The following is a 23,007-nucleotide window of genomic DNA, read 5'->3' as shown; positions in this document are numbered from 1 at the left end:
ACACACACACACACACACACACACACACACACACACACACACACACAGATACTGCATTTTGAAATAATTGACTTCTTTTAGAATCTTATGTGTTTTATTTTATTTGGTATTTTGCCTTTAAAAATTATATTCTAAGAAGGGTTCACCAGACTGCTCAAGGAGTCTACTACACACAAAACAAAGGTGAAGAACCTTTAAAATAGAGCAAATTACAAGAGGGCAGGGCAGCTAGGTGATGCAGTAGACAGAGTGCTGGGCCTGTAGTCAGGAAGACCTGAGTTCAAATCCAGCTTTAGACACTTATTAGTTATGTGACTGAACAACCTTAACCCTAAATCACTGAACTTCTGTTTGCCATAATCCATTGGAAAAGGAAATGGAAAACCACTCCAGTACCGTTGCTAAGAAAACCCCAAATGGGATAACAGAGAGTTGAACACCACTGAAAAATGACTGAACAATAGTAAAAGGAAAGATGAGTTGCCATAAAAGTAGTAGGTTCCATTTTTCAGGTTTTTTGTATGTCTTCCATTAGAGGGTAGAAATTAATTTGTTGTTTGTGGGGATTCCTCATATATATGGGTTTAGCTAGATACACTCTAAGTATATACACAAAACAGATACATTGCCATATACACACATATGCACATACACACATATACACATGAACATATGCACATGCGTGTATTGTTTCTAAGCCCACATAATTTATATACATGTATACTCATGTATGTGTATATATAATATATGTATTTATGTGTGTATATATGCAAGTATATGTGTATGCTTCCATATAGCACTTTCTGCCCTATGTACAGTGTGTGTGCCCCTCTCCTCTGTCTTTGACACTGTTTCTGTCTGTTCTCCTCCACTATGACCTCCAGGTAGGGTAAGGTTTCTACGTGTATGTGTGTGTGTTTGCATGAGTATTTTCTGTCACTCTCTCTCTCTCTGTGTCTCTGTCTCTGTCTCTCTCTATCTCTCCTATGCAAAATTCAATGAGCAGATCTAGAATGATATATAAAGTTACTCATATATAGATATATAAATACACATATTGCTCATTTTGCCTAACTCAGTATCCCTATGTCTACCTGTCTCTGCCTCTGTATGTACAAATATGCAGAGATGTGCATATACATATAATACATAAATATATATTCACATACATATTTCAAATATTAAAGTGTCTGGATTCCCAAATGACTAAAGTTGTATTACTCCAGCTTTAACACACACACACACACACACATACACATGGAGAATGTTGCTATCTTAGAATTTGAGAGAACTTCACAGCCTATCTAGTCAAATTCATACCTACAAGCAATCTCCAGTACAACACACTCAACAAGTAATTTTGTAGCTTCCAGCTTCTAAAGGCACCACCTCCAGCAGCAACCCATTCCCCTTTGGGAGAAGACAAAATGTTAGCAAGATTTCATTTAATAGACTAAATATGCCTCTTCAACCTCAACCTATATTCTCCTGTATTCTAAGAAAGAAATGTCTGTTGTCTTCAGAACCAAGGAACCTGAGAGGATGTGACTGTTGTGGAAATCACTCTGAGGACAAAATATAATATTAAGGAAGATGGAAATGAGAAATAATTGTCCAATAGGCCAGAGTAAACAGATAGGGAAACAAACAAACTCATAAGTATTCAGAATGTAATGAAGACAAAAGGCAGGGGGCTGGCAAGCCAGCCCAGTGCAAGACAACCACAAAGGGCAGAAACAGAGTGGGAGGAATGACCCTGAGAGAGGAGCAAGTGATGGGAGAAAATATAGGTAAGTTTTGTGGAAAACGGGTTTTGGTGCCACAAGGGTTTCTTGGCATTTTCTATGAATAACTCGTCGATATTCAAACAAATGAAAAAACAACAATTTGAGCGGGTCCTATACATATACATACTAATACCCAATTTATTCCTCTATTATTTCAAGAGATATTATGAATTGTGGTTATGTAATAAGAGAGTAGGTGGGAACAGGAGTAGTACATGGTTTTAGCAAAACAAAATGAGATACGTTCTGTTAAATTCTTTAAAACAAAATTTGACAGTGACCAGAGAAACATTATGTCTCCTTTCAACTTCATAGAGAAAAAATGACCTCTATTAACCTCACAAACAGATACTAGTAAACATCCACAGAAGAATATGATAGGGTGGAAAGTACACTAGGTTAAAAGTCAGGAATGCCGAGTTCATAGTTTTGAAGTGGAATTTTGGCCTGGAAAGATCTTTAGAGATCACGTAATTCAAATCATTATACAAATAAGGACACTGAGGCTCAGAGCAATGAAATGGCATACTGCCTCCCCACACCTTGGTTTCTACAGAAGGTCTGGACTCCATAATGACTGAGGCTTGAAATTATCTTTGCTGTCTGTTGTTGTTGTTGTTGATGGTGATGTTTTAGTTTCAATCATTTCTAAAAGTCACCATAGTAAAAACTAATATTTATATAGTACTGTTCAATTTATAGTACAATGTCCTTTCCCTCTATCATTTGATCCCTATACCAAACTTGAGAATTGGCTACTTAGCCTAAAGACTATATAATCTAAACACTTTATTTTTTAGCCTCGAGAATTTGCCCAGAGAAGTTGTATGATTTGCCCGGCCACACATAAGTCTGTTGTTGCTGATTTTTGAGTTATGTCCGGCTCTTTGTGACCTCTTGTGGGATTTTCTTGCCAAAGATACTGATATGGTTTGCCATTTCCTTCTCCAGCTCATTTTATAGAAGAGGAAACTTACGCAAAGAGGGTTAAGTGTCTTGCCAGGAGCCCACAGTACGTATCTGAGGCCAGATTTCAACGCAGGATGAATCTTCCTGAATCCAGGCTCTGACACTCTATCCACTGTGCCACCTAGCTGCCACCACCCTCACTGCTCACTTAGGTAGCAAGTGACAGAGTTAAGATTTGAAAGTGAGTCATGGGATGGATCGTTAGGCAATAGATATCTGGTTGAAAAGAAGCACATAGTTCACCTAATCTAACTACCTCATTTTAAAACGAGGAAACTGAGGCCTAGAGTGGTTCAATCTTTTCCCAAGTCACATAGCTACTAAATGACATAGATTGGATGTGAAGCCAAGCTCTCTAACTCTAGATCCAATGTTCTTTTCTCTGTGCTTTAGGGAGCCAGGATGAATACACAGGTCTTGTTATTCAAACCTGGAGTTCTTTCTCCTGCACCTCACTATTATTCTCTGCCTTCACTTTTTCATCTGCACAATGAATAGGGAACTAATTGAATCACTGATATCTTTTGTGTTTGTAAATCTATTGGAAATAAAATTTTTCAGAGATAAATGTAAAGATACACACACATTCCTTTTGTTTTTGTTTTTATTTCTGTTTTTGTTTTGTTGGTTTTTTGTGTGTGTGTGTGGTGTCCATTTGGTATCTGCTTTCATTGACTTATTTTATAATTAATTTTTAACAGTGGGCTTCTAATGCCTGGTGTGAGCTAACCAGATTGCAAAGCATCAATGGTATATCTGAAAATAATGGCCACTTACTGATTCCAGACTTCAACTGGATTCTGTGATTTTTCTGATCCTCCCCAGTTTGAACATTTTGTGTTCTGTGATTCTACAAGAAGACAATTACAAGGAATCAAACATCCCATGGTGATATGTCTTCCAAATCAAGAAAAGGGAGACTATATATGCACATATAGGTATGTGTGCAGGTATGTATATATGTGCAGGTATATTTGTGTAAACAAACAAAAACACAATGTCTGCAAAGCACAATAAAGCAAAGCACAGTGAAATGAGGTATGTCTACATACATATTTATGTGTACATGTACATATACGATATTTATAGAGAATATATCATGTATTTAATTATATAGGGAGTACAATATGTCATATATATATTTTATATATTGTATATATACATTATACTGTACTCACTATGTACATAGACACTTCCATTAAAGTGTGTGTACATATAGTGTGTGTAGACACATAATTATATATGTGTGTGTGCATATATGTGTATACACATATATACATCATACATGTTATATACATATTTAATCAAAAGATCATGTATATATACACACATATAAACACACATATACACATACATTGTATATATACATAATGTGTATTTATATGTATATGTGTGTAAGCTTATGAAAGGGAGGTTTTGTGCATGCTCAAATATGCTAAGATGCAGGCACACAGATGAGGGATGCCAAGTCTTCTGCATCTTGGTTCTAGGAGACAGCAGGCCCGGACTCTTCTATGTCAGTGCTTCACCTCCATTTTAACGGAGTTGGACATGTGCCAAACTGTGCTACTTCGGAAAATATTATAAACAAGGAAATGCATTGGGATTGTAATATAAAAGGATATTATTAAAGACATTTTTGATTGAAAAAAAAAAACAGGTGGTTTACCTGGCAGGAATGAGATATAACTCACAAAGACCCTATATCCTTCACTGGTATTCCTGAGCTATTAAGAGAAACTAAGGAAGGCCTCCCCTCCTCTATCCCTTGTATGTCAAATGGACCCACTGAGAGAAAGGTATACAAAGATGTGCATGAGAGTTGAGCAGGACTGGCAAATATATGGGTAGCAATGTGCATTATCTGAGAGAATAACAAATCAATGACATCAGATCCTTTGGAGAACAGGAGAATGTTTTGTATTATATGCATAATACTATGTATTGAGTTTATTGATGTCATCAATTTGTAGCAAACTTGTAAGTTAAGTATTCACTAATCAGTTTATCTTAAGATATAACTGCTTTAGTAAAATGTTTTCTCCTCCCTGGAAGATTTTCTAAAAAGCTTAGATCCCAGACAGAACACAATACATATTTTTTTAAAGAGTAGAAAAATAGATTTTAAATGGCTGTTTCTTTCCTGACGCTTATCTATGATGAAGTTGTGGATTAAGGCTCTGTCTCATCACTCATCTTGGCTCTCAGATGCCATCCAATTAGAGATTAAATGTGCTTTAGAATCCAGGTATGAGGAGGATTTCAGAGCTGTTATCTTCTGATCTGCTGCAATAGAAAAGCAGGAAGATGTAGTAAAGAGCAGACTGAGAATTGTCTGGGGGGGGTCAAATATCTTTGCCTCAGTGTCAGTTCAGTCACTTCTTAGCTGCATGACCATGGGCAGTTGTTCTTGCCAATCTCAGCTTTCTGTTCCACACCTATAAAATGAGGCAATGATATTTACTTTACCCACGTCAGGGGCATCTTGAGAGGAAAATACCATATAAGTTTTAAAGAGCTAGGTAAATTTGAATGACTGCAGTAAAAATAAGGCAAGAATTAGGATGACAATAACAATAATAGAAATTATATTAAAACATATATTTATGTAAAATGCTATCCATATAATTAATTGTTAGGTATAACAATTTTACACACACATATATGTATGTATGTCTACATATGTGTGTGTATATGTATATATATCCTAGAATACCTTTTACTCTGTAGTATATGTTACTCAGATGATATTAAATAACATATTAAATATGGTATGTATGTCCAAATATGGTCAAGAATCTGGCCCTTTTTATAACATTGTTCCCTTTTCAGGAAAATCAAATTTGAATGTTTTCGTTTTGACTTATTGAGCCAATTCTGAAAATAGAATCCAGGTTTACTGCAGATACTGCCTATTGAATTCTATAATGAATCCTAATGGAGAAGTTGCTCAATGAAATGTAAAGCAAGGGAAACTCAGGGATTCACATATTTTCATAATGGGGTTTCATAAGAACAGTTGGAATGGAACCACTTAGAAAACAGGTCTTCCTTTCCACAAAATTTGGTTATTTTGCAGTAGAATTCATTTAAGAGTATTTGTTCAGTGACTTTCTCTGTAACCCAGGTTGTAGCGGGAACTTTTCCATTCTCAAAATATTTATGCAGACTCTGTACAACATAATAGCGTTGATTTTTTCCTAAATGCCAATGGCTTGTAAAAGTTGTGGAATGACAGGTCTTTCTCTCATTTTGTTAGACTCATTCTGTTGAAGACTTTGCCCATGACCTCTTTCACATCCTTGTTGCTAAGGTTATAGATGATTGGGTTCAACATAGGGATAACAGTTGTGTAAAACACAGCAATCATTTTCCCTGTTCTACAGACTCCTCTGTGGGGGTCCGGAGATACATGAAGAACAGTGTACCATAAAAGATGATGACAGCTGTCAAATGAGATCCACAGGTGAAAAAGGCCTCCTGCCTCCCTTCTGCAGAATGCATCCAAATGATGGCAATAAGATTGAATATATCTGAGACAAAAATGACAGACAGAGAGTATGAGAAATTAAGCCCAGCAAGTGTATGCATTGTGTATTCTTTAATACGACTTCCAGCACAGGCCATTTTGATGAGTGCTGGATCAGCACAATAGAAGTGGTTGATCTCAATGTTTCCACAGAAATACAAGCCATAGGTCCAGAGAGTTGAGATCAGGCTAATAAAGAAGTCATACAGGTCAGGGAAAGAGATAAGTCCCATACAAACATTTCTTGTCATCTTGCTACCATAGAGCAAAGGATTTCCAATTGCCATGTAACGATCAAAGGCCATCACTGCCAGGATGAAGACTTTGACATGCACCAAGAAGATGAAGAAAAAACATTGTACTAAGCAACCTATGTAGGATATTGTTTTAATTTTAGATAATAAACTTTTCCAGCATTTTTGGAGTGACATTGGCGGAGAACCACACATCTGCAAAAGAGAGGTGGCTGAGGAAAAAGCACATAGGGTTGCTGAGCTGGGGACTGACTCAGATTAATAGAATCATTCCTATGTTACCAATGAGGGTGATAATGTAGACCAATAAGAAAACAACGAAGAAGAATACCTGTAATTCCCAACGACTGGTCAATCACAAAAGAATGAATTCGGTCACATGAGTGAAATTGAGCATTTTCTCAAATCAGTCCCAGAGGAAGATGAATGAATCTGTGCTTCCCAATAAGATAAAGAGAAGTAATCAATGACAATAAAGAAGTCATTAGTTGTACTCTCTAGTATCTTTTTTTCTAATACGTTTTTTCTTATTGCACCTCCTGTTGTTTTTTTTTTCCTCCATGCTCACCCACCCACCTTCCTTTTATTTATTCTCAGTTCTAAAAGTCTCAGCAGAGTCATAACCTATTGGTGACACTGATTTCCTTTCTGTTTCCTGACCAAGACATTTCTTCTCTTGGCTCCAGGTATTTTCTCTCGTTGTCCTCCATGCTGGGAATGCTTTACCTCTTCATGTTACCCTTCTGGCTTCCTTTAAACCTCAACTAAAATCTCATTTTCCACAGGAAATCTTTTCTAACCCCACTTAATTCTAGTGCCTTCCCTCTGGTAATTGTTTTCTCCTTGTCCGGCAGACAGCTTGTTTGCATATATTTGTTTTCTTATTGTCCCACCAAATAGATTGTGAACTCCTTGAAAGAAGGGGCTGTTTTTACCTCTTTTGGTATCCCTTGTCACCATGAATAGCAAGCTCTTAGTACAGTGTCTGGCATGTTGTGGGTGCTTAATAAACATTTGTTGATTATTTGCTATTACCTAAAGCCTTTCCAGGCCCCTGCTTCCAGTTGTTAGTATTCCTCTTTTCCTTGAAATCATTTTGTATTTCCTGATCTGTGTGTATAACAAAATACAATAAAACACTGCATCTATGTCTCAAAGAGAATATAAAAATGTAAACTCATTATTCTCAGGTACTGTTTTGTTTGTACCTAAGCATGCTTAGTGACTGGCACAGTGGTTGCTACATACTAAGTTTTTATATGAATGTAGGCTTATAGATATAGGGCTAGAAGACACCTTGGATACTTGTTTTATAAATAAGGACCCTCCACAGTGATTCTGTAATTTTGTAATTAAGAAAGATGAAGGGACTTCCTTCTGCAGGTTTTTGCTTGGGGTTACACATAGCTTGATGCTAAATTCCCAGACACTTCTCTATTTTTTGCCATGTTTTTTTGGGAAAAAAAAAAACAAATTATTTTCTTTTATATGATGAACAGTTTATTTTCATACTTATGAGAGAAAGCAAGGGAGACAGGGAGAGGTAAAGACAGACACTGAAAAAAAATGAAATACTGGAAATGCAATCCCTACACTTCAAAACTAGAACAAAGCTTAGACTTCAAGTGTGACATCTCGTCCAAAACCATCATTTTACAGATGAAGAAGTTAATGCTTACAAAGTCAAATTGATTTGTCAAACAGGGAATTAAAGAGAGAGCCATGAGACTCAATGTTAAAGTTAATGAGTTTAAGTGTGAGAGACATAAAAAATCACATTCAAAAGATCCAAGTCAATTCAGTTGAATAAGCATTTATCAACAGGCAGCATAGCACAATGGAATGAACACAGAATTTGGAGGCAGGGGCAGCCTATATTCACATTGTATCGCTTCACTTACTATCTGTATGACTTACCATTTGAGAGCAGTTCTTACTGTGGTGTGGCAGTATGGTGCAGTGCCTACCACACCACTGCTACACCAGTTTTGTGCTATCTTTTTTTTTTTAATCCTATTCCATCTACTTACTTAGCTACCTTCATGGAGGGAGGGGTTCCGGTATGTCAATACTCTGAGATGTGAGGGGAAAGTCCATTTCACCTTATCCATTACATCTGCACATACTAAAGTTGTGATGGATGATGCAGGCTCAGGATTCTTAGCCTTCTTTATTGTCTTTCAAGATTAGGTTGCCTTTATGAAATTCATGGGTTGAGAGGTCTGGAAACCACCAGGCTTGCCTATGATTCATTCCTCTGAGACTTGCTCCAAGTTTGCTGAGGCCTGTGCACCCATGCCAAACTGCTCTCCTCTCCTTGCCTGGCGCGATAGACCTTTCTGATCAACCATCCAGGTTGTCTTGGGCTGGAAATTTGTTTCACTCTGTCTTTTTGTGGGTTCTGTTGCATTAGAATTTGTTTAGAACCATTTTTATAGGTATTTGGAGGGGTTTGGGGGAGAACTCAAGCATGTCACTGCTTTTACTCCACCATTATGGCTCTACCCAATCATTCATTTGTTAAATATATTTTTCTCCCCATTGTTTTATCTGTGGGGGATAGGGCATGAGCGCAGTGAATAGGAGGGTCTTTGTTCCTGGAATGGTGGCAACAATATGATAGAAGATGAAGAGGAAGGAGCACATGTCTGATCCCTGATTCTTCTAGAGAGTTACAATCATCAAAACCATAAATTATTGGTTAAAAAAATACAAAAGGAGATCAACAGAAAAGAGTAGCTATGCAAGAATCATAAGAAATTGAACTCAATAGTCAAATGTTCAATCGAACTGACAACTTGATACTTGGGGAAGAGTTCTGTATTTGACCAAAACTGCTGGGGGCACTGTGGAGCATTTTGGCAGAAATAAGGGGTTGACTACCATTTTAAAACACATACCATAATAAATGCAAAATGAATCCATATCCTGAATATAAATGGTGATGTTATTAAGAAAAACAGAAAAGAACCAGATCAGGTGTTTTTCATAGCTGTGACTATGAACCAAGAAATAAACAACTATTTTATGACCCATATACTATGTGATATACACCATGGTAGGCACGAGGATACTTAAAAGAAGGAACAAGTGAATGAATGAACAAAGTTTACAGAATTCATATTGCCATATGTAGGAATAGAGACTACTTTGTCATGATCCTGCAACCAGACTTCCATCAACTCTGCTGCCCTCATCACATATTGTCTTTTCCCCCACTAATAGGTGCCAAATAATGGGCATAGAAGGATGATGCTCTTTCTGTTTCCCAAGAAAATATAAGTTCTTTGTATAGGGATTAAATAGGGATGGCCATGTTAACATATCTAGTAAATGGATAATGATGGTTGTAACATTGCTAGGCTGATTATTTATTATTTCATAAAGTTGACTTGAAGCATTAAAAAAAATTCTCTCATGTACACAATTCATATAAGTTTAAACAGACTGTCTATTTTTAAACAATTTATAAAATGGAAAAATAAAAAATCCTCTATGATTTGATGTGTTAATAATTATTAACTCATTGTTATGATCTAAATTGAGAGAAAGTGTTGTCAAATATACTTCTCTGGAGTATCATGGAATTCATGAAATCTTCAAAGTATTGCTTAGGTATAGCCACATTTCCCTCCCCACACCCCATGGAATTGGAAAAAATCTCCAACTTAAGTATAGATTTGCACAAAGTTATGGGTGATTTAAAAAAAAATTCCTACTATGAGAAAATATATCACACGAAGGATTCACTGGATCCAATGGATACATGTAGAACTCAAATAGTCCACCAGACTTCTCACAAGATGCAAGTATACTTGAGTGGGGTGGGACAATCAATGACAAATGAAAAAGATGCCTTCATCTTGGACCAACAATGTGTGTAGAATACACTGACCTTGTTTTCTCTATTGGGTAAGTCATCCATTTAGGATTTATAAGTTGACAAATTAATAATTTAACAGGTGGATTCAAACTATTAGACCCCATCAAATATTTAATTACGTTTTAACAAAATATCTAAATAAATTTACAAGTTTGCAAATGACTGACTACTTTAAAGATAGTCGTATTGTAGGTATGCATTTCCTAACATCTCACTTCACTTTAGTAAGACTAGATTCTAGCACTTTCAGAATTTTTTAAATACTTTCAGAACTCCTTTAATAGAGAGATTCAGGAGGAGAACAAAATATGTTCTTTATTGTGAAAATCTAGAAGAGATTTCAGGAAAGTGTTCAAAAGTTCTGATGTTCTTATGTTCTGATCATTTAACAAAACAGCACAGAAGAATCTGACACAGAAGGAATAATACAAATAATATGATTCATATTGTGCCTCTGACATAGAGAAACCAAGTGACATTTGGCATGTCACTTGACTTCTCAATGTCTTTGTCCGCTATTTACAATGGTTTTATTGTTTACTTTTTGATTAGTACCATTAGAACATGTTCTAAATTTCCACAATAGGAATTTCTTATATTAATAAAACCAAAGTACCACGGTAAACCTCAGTTAAACATGTGTGAGCATTATGCAACATGCACACACAAACATACACACACACACACATACACTTATCTACACTAGAAGATATGAGAAAACAAAACCAAATCCAATTTGGAGTGAAATTTAAAGAAATAGAACTTTATGTCCTTTGAGATATCCCATGGATCAACTATATTTCTAATCACCATTATAATTCTTTGGGATAAATCGTACTTCAGTATTTCCACCACAATGAAATGACAAAATGAAATGTTTGGATTAAAGTATGTTCCAAAATTGAAGAGATATAGATTGTTTTGAGCATAACATTAGATATGCACTGACACACACATACATATGTATACATATAAATTTACATAGGTTATATACACATATATGTAATAAAAATTAACACTTGATATACAAAATCATCAGTTATTAAATGGCAGAGCTCATCATTCCTGTGCTTGGCATCTCTGCTTTATCCTCACATAGATCAATAATCATGTTGCCCCAACTGTATCCATAGGAAGGAAAATGGAAACCCCGGGAAAGAGAATTTCTATGACTTAGAACTTTTCAGGAACTTGGATAACCAGGTGAACAGAAAAGAAATAAAGAACAAGTATCCAAGAAGCCCTAATGTATGTGTAGTAACAATATTTTGATAGATAACAAGAAGTCTTATCTTCTAGGACATGAAATTCAGGATACAATGATTTATTAATATAATTCATATGATGCTGCTGGAAGTGATTATCGTCATGGTGGCCTAATTGTTTAACAATTATACTACAGCTAAAATTAATGATGTCAATGCTGATTGTAACTAACCCCAGAAATGTTCCCTGAAGAGATGATATGAAATGTGGATTCTTTTGAAGTTCTCCTATTCTTTAGGGATTGTGTCTCATGAGCACCAAGAAAGCCATAATTTCTCCTCAGCACAGACCATATCAGGGTTTACATAAGTGAGAGGCAGCAAATTCACTGCAGGTGAGATTATTTTTGCTTCTTTGTTTTCATTTACTGAAGTTGAGCTCTAAAAGATGATTACATTTATTCATCTTTGGCTTAAGATCTAGGTGTCTCCAACACGTTCCAGTGACTCTAGCTGAAACCAATTATCCAGGCAACTTTACTGCAGATGTTAGAGGTGAGGCTTTTGAAGTTTGAATCAATAGTGACACTTCTGTATTGCTAAGCTATCGTTCAAGCACACCAGTTAGCAAGGCAGAGAAGTATTCTAATGATGAAGATTGCCAGGGCAAGTTAGATGCCCTTTTCTTCATTTGGAATTTCATTACGCAGATAAACTCCCTACTTAGACATGGTGGTTGAGGATCAAATCAATGATTCTTTGGAAGCCTCAACTCAGAGTCAACATATTCTTATCCCTTTGGTGAGCATGAAGTTTTATCAGTATTGATACTAGTGCTGATTTAGTCCTTTTGACCTGATCATGGCTGGAGGCAACCATGACTTGGCAAATTGAGGAAGCTAGTTGGCAAAGAGGACAGAATTCTAGGTCACAGCTCAGGACTACCTGAGTTCAAATCCATCCTCAAATACTAACTGAATAACACTGAGCAAGACACTTAACCAGTGTCTGCCTCAGTTTCCAGAAATGGAAAATGGAAAAAGCACCTACCTTTGAGGGTTGTTGTGAGAAACAACAGGGAGATTTTTGTGAAAGGCTCATCACAGTGGCTGGAACATAGTAAGTGCTAAATAAGTCCCGGTTAATTATCAGTATCCTTATTAGTAGTATTAATTTGAAACCTCATATATACATTTAAATTTATACATATATACATATATACATACACACACATTATATATATATATATATATATATATCTTATATATTTGCTTCAGGATTGCAAAAATTTCATATGCCTTAGTCCATAGGATATTGTCTAGTTATACAGTTGGAACACCAGTCACTGGTTTATTAACTGGATTTTTATAAAGCATATAAAAATTAGGCAAGGATAGCTAACTATTAAATAGTTAAGCAACCAAATAATGAATGCACTTCCAATATGTATATGATTTTGAATGAAATTTGCTGAGGCATCCCCTTAAGCGAGGCTCCTTCTAGCAGTCAAACTCAGGCATTACTCAAGGTTTATAAAAGGAGCACTAAAATCATGGTCCAGATCATTTCATTTGCACTAAAACAATATGTCAATGATACTCATCTCCCTTCTACATTCTTTTAAGTTAGAGAGAATTATATGGTGCCCGCCTTGCAAAAGGGTTAATGTTTGCATTATTTTGGCTAGTGACAATTTCAGAGTAGGACTTTTGCTGGTTTCTGTAGTATTTATGGTGACTTTGTAATCTCTAGACACAAAAGAAAGACCATGATCTCATAAGTTTAATTTTTCTTTATTTTTAGAAAGTAGGTAGAGATAGAGATGAATGGAAGAGCAACCAAAAATTAAATAGTTTTATATTTGATTTATTTGATTTAAAATACTGCCTTTTGAAACCAGATATAAATATCAAATTTGCATTTCTGTATTCCTCTTTTAAAGGCTACTCAGTTTCTACTCAGTGTGACTTCCCTCCTAGTTTGAAAATAACAGAGGCTGCAGATGACCATGGGTGATAAGGTTTCATTGTAGTGACATACTCAAAAGAGAACTGCCTCAATTATCTCAGATGCCAATTTTCACTCTTTAGCTAATGTACAGCCAGCCCACAAACCAATTTCGTTGAATCTTCACCTATTGTCCTTCTCCCTCTCTTCACACATAAATCATGATATCTCACCATGAAAAATCATGACTTCAAAAGTTCTAGATGAGAGCCGGAACATAGATACCTTCAAATAAATACTGAAACCCACAAGGAAATCAGGAATTACTGCTGTTGACATTTGGTCATTCTGTCATGTCCATCATGCTGTACTACAACTGGCTGGGTAATATTAGCTACCTTATACAAGTGCTTTAAAAGTTAGAGAATGCATTTTATATGTGCTAAATTATTATAAGTTTAATCAGCAAAGCCAACTGTATCTGGAAAGAGGAGACACATAAATTCCACAATTGTCATCCTGTAATATTCTAATCCATTGGGCTCACATATTGATCTCTGATGGATGTCACAGAAGAGGAAGTTTAAAATGTCTGTCTTCTTCCTTGTCGTTCCTTAGAACACAGAGCCATATAAAATAGAAACCCAATCTTCCTCTGTAACTTACTATCCACCTGCTATCCAGAAAATTGTCAGGACCAGTTCTTGTGCTATTTTTTTTAATCCTACTCCATCTACTTACCTAGCTACCTTCATGGAAGGAGGTATTCATGCATGTCAATACTCTGAGATATGAGGAGAAAGTTCATTTCACCTTATCCATTACATCTACTTATACTAAAGTTGTGATGGATGATGCAGGCTCAGGATTCTTAGCCTTCTTTATTGTCTTTCAAGATAGGTTGCCTTGAAGAAATTCATGGACCAACAGAATGGAACTTTAGCCACCACAGTGACTGAATTTATTCTCATGGGAGTCACAGACCGCCCAGAGCTACAAGCCCCACTCTTTGGTGTGTTTCTACTCATCTACTTGGGCACAGTGGTGGGGAATTTGGGCATGATCATCCTAACAAAGATCGATTCTCACCTACAAACCCCCATGTATTTTTTCCTCAGGCATCTGGCAATTACTGATCTTGGTTATTCCACTGTCATTGCTCCCAAAATGCTTGTCAATTTTGTGGCAGAGAAAAATACAATTTCCTACAATTGGTGTGCAACCCAGCTAGCTTCCTTTGAGGTTTTCATTATCAGTGAACTTTTCATCCTATCAGCCATGGCTTATGATCGCTATGTGGCCATTTGTAAGCCCCTCCTCTACACAGTCATCATGTCAGACAGGGTATGTCTGGTCTTGGTGGCCATCCCTTACCTCTATAGCATTTTTGTGGCATTACTGGTCACATTTGAGATTTTTATTTTGTCCTTTTGCAGATCCAATGTCATCAGGCATTTCTATTGTGATAGTCTTCCTTTGTTATCCATTGTATGCTCTGACACAAGTGAAATAGAATTCATCATTCTGCTCTTTTCTGCTTTAAATTTGCTTTCCTCCCTCCTAATTGTCCTTGTTTCCTATATGTTCATTCTTGTGACCATCCTCAGGATGAACTCTGCTGAGGGCAGATCGAAAGCCTTCACCACCTGTGGCTCTCATCTCACTGTGGTGGTTGTGTTCTATGGGACCCTTCTCTTCATGTATTTGCAACCCAAATCTAGCCACTCTTTTGAGACAGACAAGATGGCCTCTGTGTTTTATACCTTGGTCATCCCTATACTTAATCCTTTGATCTATAGTTTGAGGAATAAAGAGGTCAAAGGTGCCCTAAAAAGAGTCGTAGAAAATCGATGCAAAATTCCTATTTAATGTTCAATGTGCAATGGTTCCATTAAATTACCAGAGGTCAATAATTCTTTTTTCTCCTCTGTGAATTTCTTCTTAGTTCTTTTTTTCTTTATGGAAAAATCTTTCTACCCTCTCATTCTTGCTTCAGAAATACACTATTTCTTTTTGTTATCAGTTAGCAATGGATTTTTTGGTGAATTTAGGTAAGTTACTGGAGATTTTCCAGAAAACCTGATTAATAGTTGAGAATGGTGACTTGGCTGTAAAGGGTTATTAAGAAAAGTTTTCTTGAGCGAGTAGTTGAAAAATTCCCTAGTAGATACTGCTCCTATTAACTATTAATTTTTAGTTCATTATATCCCAACCACAGAAGAACCTCAACCTTTGAAGTTGCAAAATTTCCACCTAGAATGAATCTCTGTTATACATCAGCATAATACATTGTGGAGAAAAGGAGTGCTGATTATGCAGTGAGGGTGTTTACCTATTCCACTTTCTATCCTCATCACCCTTGGCTGGTTATGCACTTTCTACGGCCCTCAGTGTCACGAAGAATGAAGTGGTTGTTGTAGATTCTCCCTAAAGTCTATTTTAACCTCATCTTTTTAAATGTTTGATGTAATTCAAACTCTCTCCGGCATGGACAGAGAGATAGAAATGCATTCAGAAGTTAAGAAAATTAATGAAATCTCATTCCTCTAAGAAGGATTTTCTCAGTAGGGTCTTTATAATATATTTTTCCTTTAAATTTCTGGAACATTCAGGTAGATTCAGATTTAAATATTCTCATGGTGATGTTTTCTAGAGTTAAAAAAATTCAATTTTGCATTATCTTTCCCCTATATTCAATTCATACCACTTTTTGAGTAAAATATATGACGTGAATTACTGTATTTTTAATCTGTCTCTATAATGACTCCTTCTATGTAAGCTCACTGAGGATGGTGACCATGTCTTCTCTTGATATTACTCTAGACTAATGCTCTGTATGTTGTGAATCATCACTGCGATTATTTTGCGTGTTATGTTATTAGTGCTATTTTTATTATCCTAAATAATGCTTAATAGTATTTTATTATTATTTCTGTTAGTTATTATTTTAAATGGTAAAGACATTTCCCTCCTCCTCAAAGTATCATGCACCTAATTCTCTAGTTAAAGGTTGTATCTCTGCTAAGACCATGATTCTTTGAGCATGAGAAGTATTGTTTCTTTTGTTGCTGTTTGTTCTTTGCATCCACAGAGCATAGCTAAGTGCGTTGCATTAAACACATGTTTAATAAATATTTCTTGGATTAAAAGAATATGGACAGAATAAGTTTAATTGTAAATGTAGCAAATCATATTCACTTTCCTGTATTTGGCTTCATTCTTCTTTTTAACCACTTTCAAGGATAGGGGTGGGATTTTTTTTTCTTCTTGGATTCATTTCCATTGCTTGAAAATGTACAGCTTTTGAAAGAACAAGTTAACTTTTGTCTACTTTGTGTCCTGTTGGGTCGCATGTGGGAAGTAATCTTCTTTAAAATTCTTCAGATAGAGAAATCTCTTTGAATAATCTTCGAAATTGTTAAGCTATGTATTTGAAACAACAGCCTTTTTGCTATCATCATATATGGCCTATAATAAACTTTTTAGTTCTGCTTCAGGTTTGTTTGTTTTTTTTTCTTCTGAGAAATCTGGAAGGCATGCATTGCTTTCTCTTAGTTGCTTCCCTGAATTACCTTTTGTATCACATCAGTTAGGATGGATTTCAAAGTGATCCCTCTGTCATTATCTAAAGACCTCTAGTTTGAGTGACTGCAATACTTGCTCACATATCTCATTCCACTTTGGGATAAAATCTGTGGTATTTTTCCCAACCTTAAATATGCCTCTTTTCAACTTCTACTCATTGCCCTTCATGACATGAATTCAAAGGTCTCACTATCCTCATCTGACTTATCAATATTGTTTCTGAAATATGGTAACCTAAATGGGAAGGGAATGGAATCAATATTTATATTGCATCTACTATGTCCTGTGCACTATGCTAAGAGACTTTTTTTTCCACTTAATGCAAATATCTCATTTGATCATCACAATATCCCCACTGTACAGTTGAGGAAACTGAAGCAAAGAGATATTAAGTGACATGCCCAGGGTCACACAGCTAGTATGTTTCTGAGGCTGAATTTGAACTCAGGTCTTCCTGACTCCAACATCACCATTCTATCCACTGCACCAACTACCTGCCACTAATATCCTTTGATTATCTATAAATTAGAAAATGACTCCTATTCTTATAAATTTGACTCTATTCTCTATATATTTGAGAAATCAGGTCTTTATCAGATAAACTTGCTGTAAATTATTTCCCAGAGTTTTCTGCTTTCCTTCTAATGTTGGCTGCATTGATTTTGTTTGTGAAAAAACTGATTTCATGTAACGAAAACTATTCATCTTACATCCTCTAATGATCTCTTTCATTGGGTCAAGAATTCTTTCCTTATCCATAGATGAGACAGGTAAAATACTCCAGACTCCTGCAATTTATTTATAATCTTACCCTGTATGTCTAAATCATGTATCCATTTTGACTATATATAATATATATGTATATATATATATATATATATATATTTCTCACAAATTGTGTTCCCATTTTCCAGCAATTTCTTGTCAAATAGAGATTTATTGTCCCATAATCTTGGATCTTTGATTTTGTCAAACATTTACTATCTTACTATGGTCATTTACTACTTTATAGTGTGTACATGATCTATTTCTCTGATCCACTGCTCTATTTCTTAGCCTGAAACAGATTGTTTTGGTGAATATAGCCAGTACCAGAGTATTTTGTTGATTATCATTTTGTAATACCATTTGAGTTCCAGTACAGCTAAGCCACCTTCCTTCACATTTTTTATTGATTCCCTTGATATTCTTGATCTTTTGTTATTCTAGATGAATTTTGTCATTATTTTTCTAGCTGTGCAATGTTTTTTTTGGTAATTTGATCACTACGGCCCTGAATAAACAAATTAGTTTAGGTAGAATTTTCATTTTAATATATTAGCCCAGCTTACCCATGAGAAATTATTTCTCATGATGTTTGTTTAGATTTTTGTTCAGATGATATTTATAATATCATACATACAGGCAAATTTATGTCATATAAAATGATTATTTGATACATCAAATAAAAAATATCAAGATGTCAATGTTTGTTATTCTATGTCTTGGCATCTTTGACTTAACCATATGAGTATAATGATCATCTTGTGCATGATGTGCCCCAAGAAGGAAAAAAAGAAATCTCATGAAGTGGAATTTTTGTGGCTTGAACTTTTTTCAGGAACTTGGATACCCAAATATTTTGAGAAGGACCACAGAATAACTATACACAAGGAATCTTAAAGTGTGTTTAGCAAAAAAAAAAAAAAAGTTATGTTTGTATGAAAAGAAGTTCAATATACTAGACAAAGTCCTAAGCAAATGAAGACCTAAAGGCTCTAGGTTTAATATTTTCCAAATATTATCTTTTTGGATCTTAACAGCAATTCGTTGAGTGAGGTGTTATTAAGACCTCCACTTTTGAAGTTGAGGAAATTGAGATAGACAGATGTTAAGTGATTTGCCCAGGGTCACATTGCTTGTAATGGTACTAGCCTGAGGCCACATTTTTTCCTCAAAGTCTTCCTTAGTATAAGACCATTTCTCAATCACTGTGCTTCTTGATGATAAATTTAATTTCTTTCTCATGAAATTCTGGGAGATAGATACTATTATTTTTCCCATTTTATATGGAAGAACGAGAGGCAGATGGAGATTAAGTTACTTGCCAAAGGTCACATAATTAGTGTTTGAGGCTAACACTGAACTCAGTTTTTTCTTACCTGCAGGCCCAGTGATCCAGACATTTCAATATCTAGCTCCCTCTAGAGGATCTTTGGGTTTCTTTAAAGGAAAATCCAGCCTGCTCATCTTCCAGTTATTTCTGGGCCCAGCAGAGTCCATTTGCACCATGTATTTCAGATATGCATACAAAAAGGCAATTGTTTTTATATTGTTGATCTAACTTTATACCACAGTGTGTACACTAGATGTTCATCTACTTGGTATGCGTGGTAAAATAAACTATTTGTGATTGGTGGCAGAATGTAACCTCTCTCAAAATTTTCTGAAAGCCCTTGGACTTTGTGCAACTAGGTTATATTACCCATGCACAGGAAATTGCCATTTGGTAGGTATTTAATAAACACCTCATGAAATTATCTAGAACTATAGATATTGTTACACACTACAGACACTAGATCTAGTCAATTTATATGAGATGATCATATGAAATACATTAAAATTCTGCAGTACTTCAGGGATATGTCCTCATGGGGACTGAGAAACTCATAAAGTCTCCCTCCAATACTTGGCAATAGGAAAATTACGAACATGACATAAAACACTCTATTGTCCCTATGAGTAGATAGTATTCTTGGCTTATGATCTTCTTATGAAAGCAGGTGTCAAAAAATCTGGCAAGACCTAAGCAGATCAATTCCAAAAAAACAGCATTTTGCCCACGATGGGGGTAAATAGGAGCAATTTAAGGGTCATGTAGCTAATTCCCCAAAGTTAAATTTTATGAAATATTTCTTGAAAAGCCAGTAGATGACAGGTCCTAGCTCTAGTCCATATCACAAATTCTTTTCTGTAAACAGAGAAATAAAATAGATCTTGTCAGGAACTTGGGCATAATCCAATTAATCAGTGTTGATTTCCGTTTCTAAACTCCCATGTATTTTTTTTTCCTCAAGCATCTGGCATTTAGTGATCTTGGATATTCTACAGTACTTGGTCCAAAAATCCTGATGGCATTGGTGGTAGAAAAACATATGATTTCCTACAATGAATGTGCAACATATCCAATTTTCTTTGCAGCATTTATCATGAGTGGATTTTTTATCCTGTCAGCTATGGCCTAAGACTTCTAATTTTGTGAGCCCCTCCTTTACACAGTCATTTTTACACAGTCACAGTTGTATAATTTCTTATGCAACTTTCCCCCAATTCTTCTCTCTACTTGGCAGAAAAAAATGCTTTCTGTTCTACTCTAAGAGAGCTTGTTTGTTGTTTTATTTTAGTTGCCAACCTTCAGTAAATTTTAGTTTGAAAGACCTTTGTGATTCAAAAATCTAGGAGAACGTTTAGCCCACAGATCTGTAAAGAACAAAAAATCTCTTCTGTTATGGTACCCTAAAGTTGTACATCTGAGCTTTCGATGAAGTTTTTCTGCGTTGGAGAATCAATAAATTAAAATGCATTTTGAAAGTGATTAGTACACACTGGGCATACTACTAGTCACTGGGCACACAAAGACCAAAAAATAAGGGATGATGCATTGGTTCCTAACATCAAAGAGGTTATATTTTATTAAGAGAAACAACACGCAAATGAAAACCAACATACTTGTCAAAGAAATTATTCAACTTTTTAATATCTCCAAATATCAGGGAGGTTGTCTCCACTATAACTTCAGTTTCCCCTCTCCAACTTCCATCCATCTCTCTTGGTCTTCTACTCCATGGCCAACCAGAATATATTTTTCTATCTTTTTTTTTTCCTTTGGTTACAATCATTTTCATTTTTGAAGAAAGCACCCTTCTGTGTATATATATGCTTCATTATTAAATCTTCTATTCTTGTGCTGAAATAGAAAAAAAAAATTGGGTTATACAGAGTATCCCTAAAGTTTTAGTGCATTTTAAGCTTCTTAGAGCTAAAAACACACTAAGATATTTGAGGCAACCTGTAAAGTTAGACTACCTGAGTTCCAATATGAGGTTTGCTACTTTTCACCGTAACACATTGGGCAATAAATTTAGACTCTCTCTCCCTAATTATACTCAAGTATAAAATGTGAAGGTTAAATGAAATAATATTTTAAATCTATTCCAGTTCAAAATCTATATTATATCAATTAATTCCAATAGTAAACAACGTATTTTGAATAATAGGCAAAGGAGACCTATTAAACTGTTCTTATGAAACAAATACGGCCTAACACCTAAATCAGTAAGAGCAAAAACAGAGAAAGAAAATTATAGAGCAATTTCCCTAATGAATATGAAAACAAAAATCCTTAAAAAAAAAAAACCCTAGTCAGGAGACTAGAACAATATATCACACAAAATTATACAGAATAATCAGGTGGGATTTAAACCACAAATGCACATATGGTTAAATATAAGGAAAACTATTAACATAATTGATCATATCAATCACAAAATAACAAAAATCATATGCTTATATCAAAAAATGCAGAAAAAAGCTTTTGACAAAATATAGCATTCATTCCTATTAAAAACACCTGAAAGCAAAAGTATGAATGGATTTTTCATTAAAATGAAGCATCTTTGTAAAACCATAAGCAAGAATTTTGAGGAGGGGGCAATAGGGGGTAAATTACTTGCCTAGGGTCACATAGCTAGTAAGTGTCAAGTGTCTAGTCTGAGGACAGATTCAAACTCAAGTCCTCCTGACTCCAGGGCCAGTGCTCTATCCACTTCACTACCTAGCTGCTCCAGTAAGCATTACTTGTAATGGGGATACACCTTTCCAACAGAATTGAGAGTGAAACAAAGATGCCAATTATCATCAATATTAATCATTATTGCCTTAGAAATATTAACAATATCAATAAGAGAACCAAAAGAAATCCAAGGAATCAGAATGGGAAAGGAGGTAATAAAATTTTCTCTTTTGGTAAACAATATGATGTCATACTTGGGAAATCCTAGAGATTCAGCTAAAAATATAGTTTAAAAATTAATTTAGCAAAGTAGTAGGATAAAAAATAAACCCACATAAATTATCAGTACTGCTATATATCCCCAATAAAATTTTACAGGGATAGTAAGAAAACTGTCTATTTAAAATAACCATAGAGAGCATAAAATACCTGAGAGTATACCTTCCAAGAAAAAAACTCATGAACTACATGAAATAATTACAAAACTCTTTTTTATACAAGTAAAATCAAATTTAAATAGAGAAATATCAATTATTCATGTTTGGGCAGAGCCAATATAATAAAAAATGAAAATTCTGCTTTATCTACTTACTTAACTTCACCACCAATAATTACTAAAAAAACAAGCTAGAAAAAATAATGAAATTTGTTTGGAAGAACAAAAAATTTAAAACATCAAAGGAATTAATGAAAAATGTAAATAAAGAAAGTTTAGCAGTACCATTGTTTAAAGTGTGTTATGAGATAGTAATCATCAAACCTATCCAGTACCAGCTAAGAAACAGAAAAATTGATCAGTGAAACAGAGTAGACATACCATTCACAGGAATTAATTATTAGGCAATCTTGTGTTTAACAAATGTAAAGATTTAAGTCTTCTGTAGTATAGGGTGGGGAGGGAAGAAACAATTGAGAATTAAATTTAAAAAAAAGAGTAAAAAATTTGTGATGCCATGAACCCATTCTTTCCTCTGACTGTCTTCCAACAATTCTCATATGTCATGCTCTTATATCTTTAAATTCTTCTGATTGTTTTGCTTAGTTTCCTGCAGAACTTATCAGTATCCTCCCTGAAAT

The 23,007-nt window shown here is 35.1% G+C and overlaps 1 protein-coding gene and 1 pseudogene across 2 annotated transcripts; one reads left to right on the top strand and one right to left on the bottom strand.

The window, feature by feature from the left end:
• Positions 1-6,003: 6,003 nt before the first annotated feature.
• LOC114041513 lies at positions 6,004-6,936 on the bottom strand (annotated as a pseudogene).
• Positions 6,937-13,808: 6,872 nt separating this feature from the next.
• LOC114041466 (olfactory receptor 8K1-like) lies at positions 13,809-15,443 on the top strand. Of its 2 annotated transcripts, XM_027859926.1 has the most exons (2): positions 13,809-13,830; positions 14,527-15,443. In XM_027859926.1, exons 1-2 carry the CDS (start codon positions 13,809-13,811, stop codon positions 15,441-15,443), a joined length of 939 nt encoding a protein of 312 aa, XP_027715727.1. The 2 variants fall into 2 exon arrangements, with proteins under 2 accessions (XP_027715727.1, XP_027715726.1); XM_027859925.1 differs by lacking the exon at positions 13,809-13,830 and having other exon boundaries at positions 14,493-15,443.
• The last annotated feature ends 7,564 nt before the right edge of the window (positions 15,444-23,007 follow it).

Source organism: Vombatus ursinus, unplaced genomic scaffold, assembly GCF_900497805.2.
Source record: "Vombatus ursinus unplaced genomic scaffold, bare-nosed wombat genome assembly UNPS02014174.1, whole genome shotgun sequence".
Classification (NCBI taxonomy): Eukaryota; Metazoa; Chordata; class Mammalia; order Diprotodontia; family Vombatidae; genus Vombatus; species Vombatus ursinus.
The sequence above is the reverse complement of the archived record's forward strand: the minus strand, read 5'-3'. Positions and strand labels throughout refer to the sequence as shown.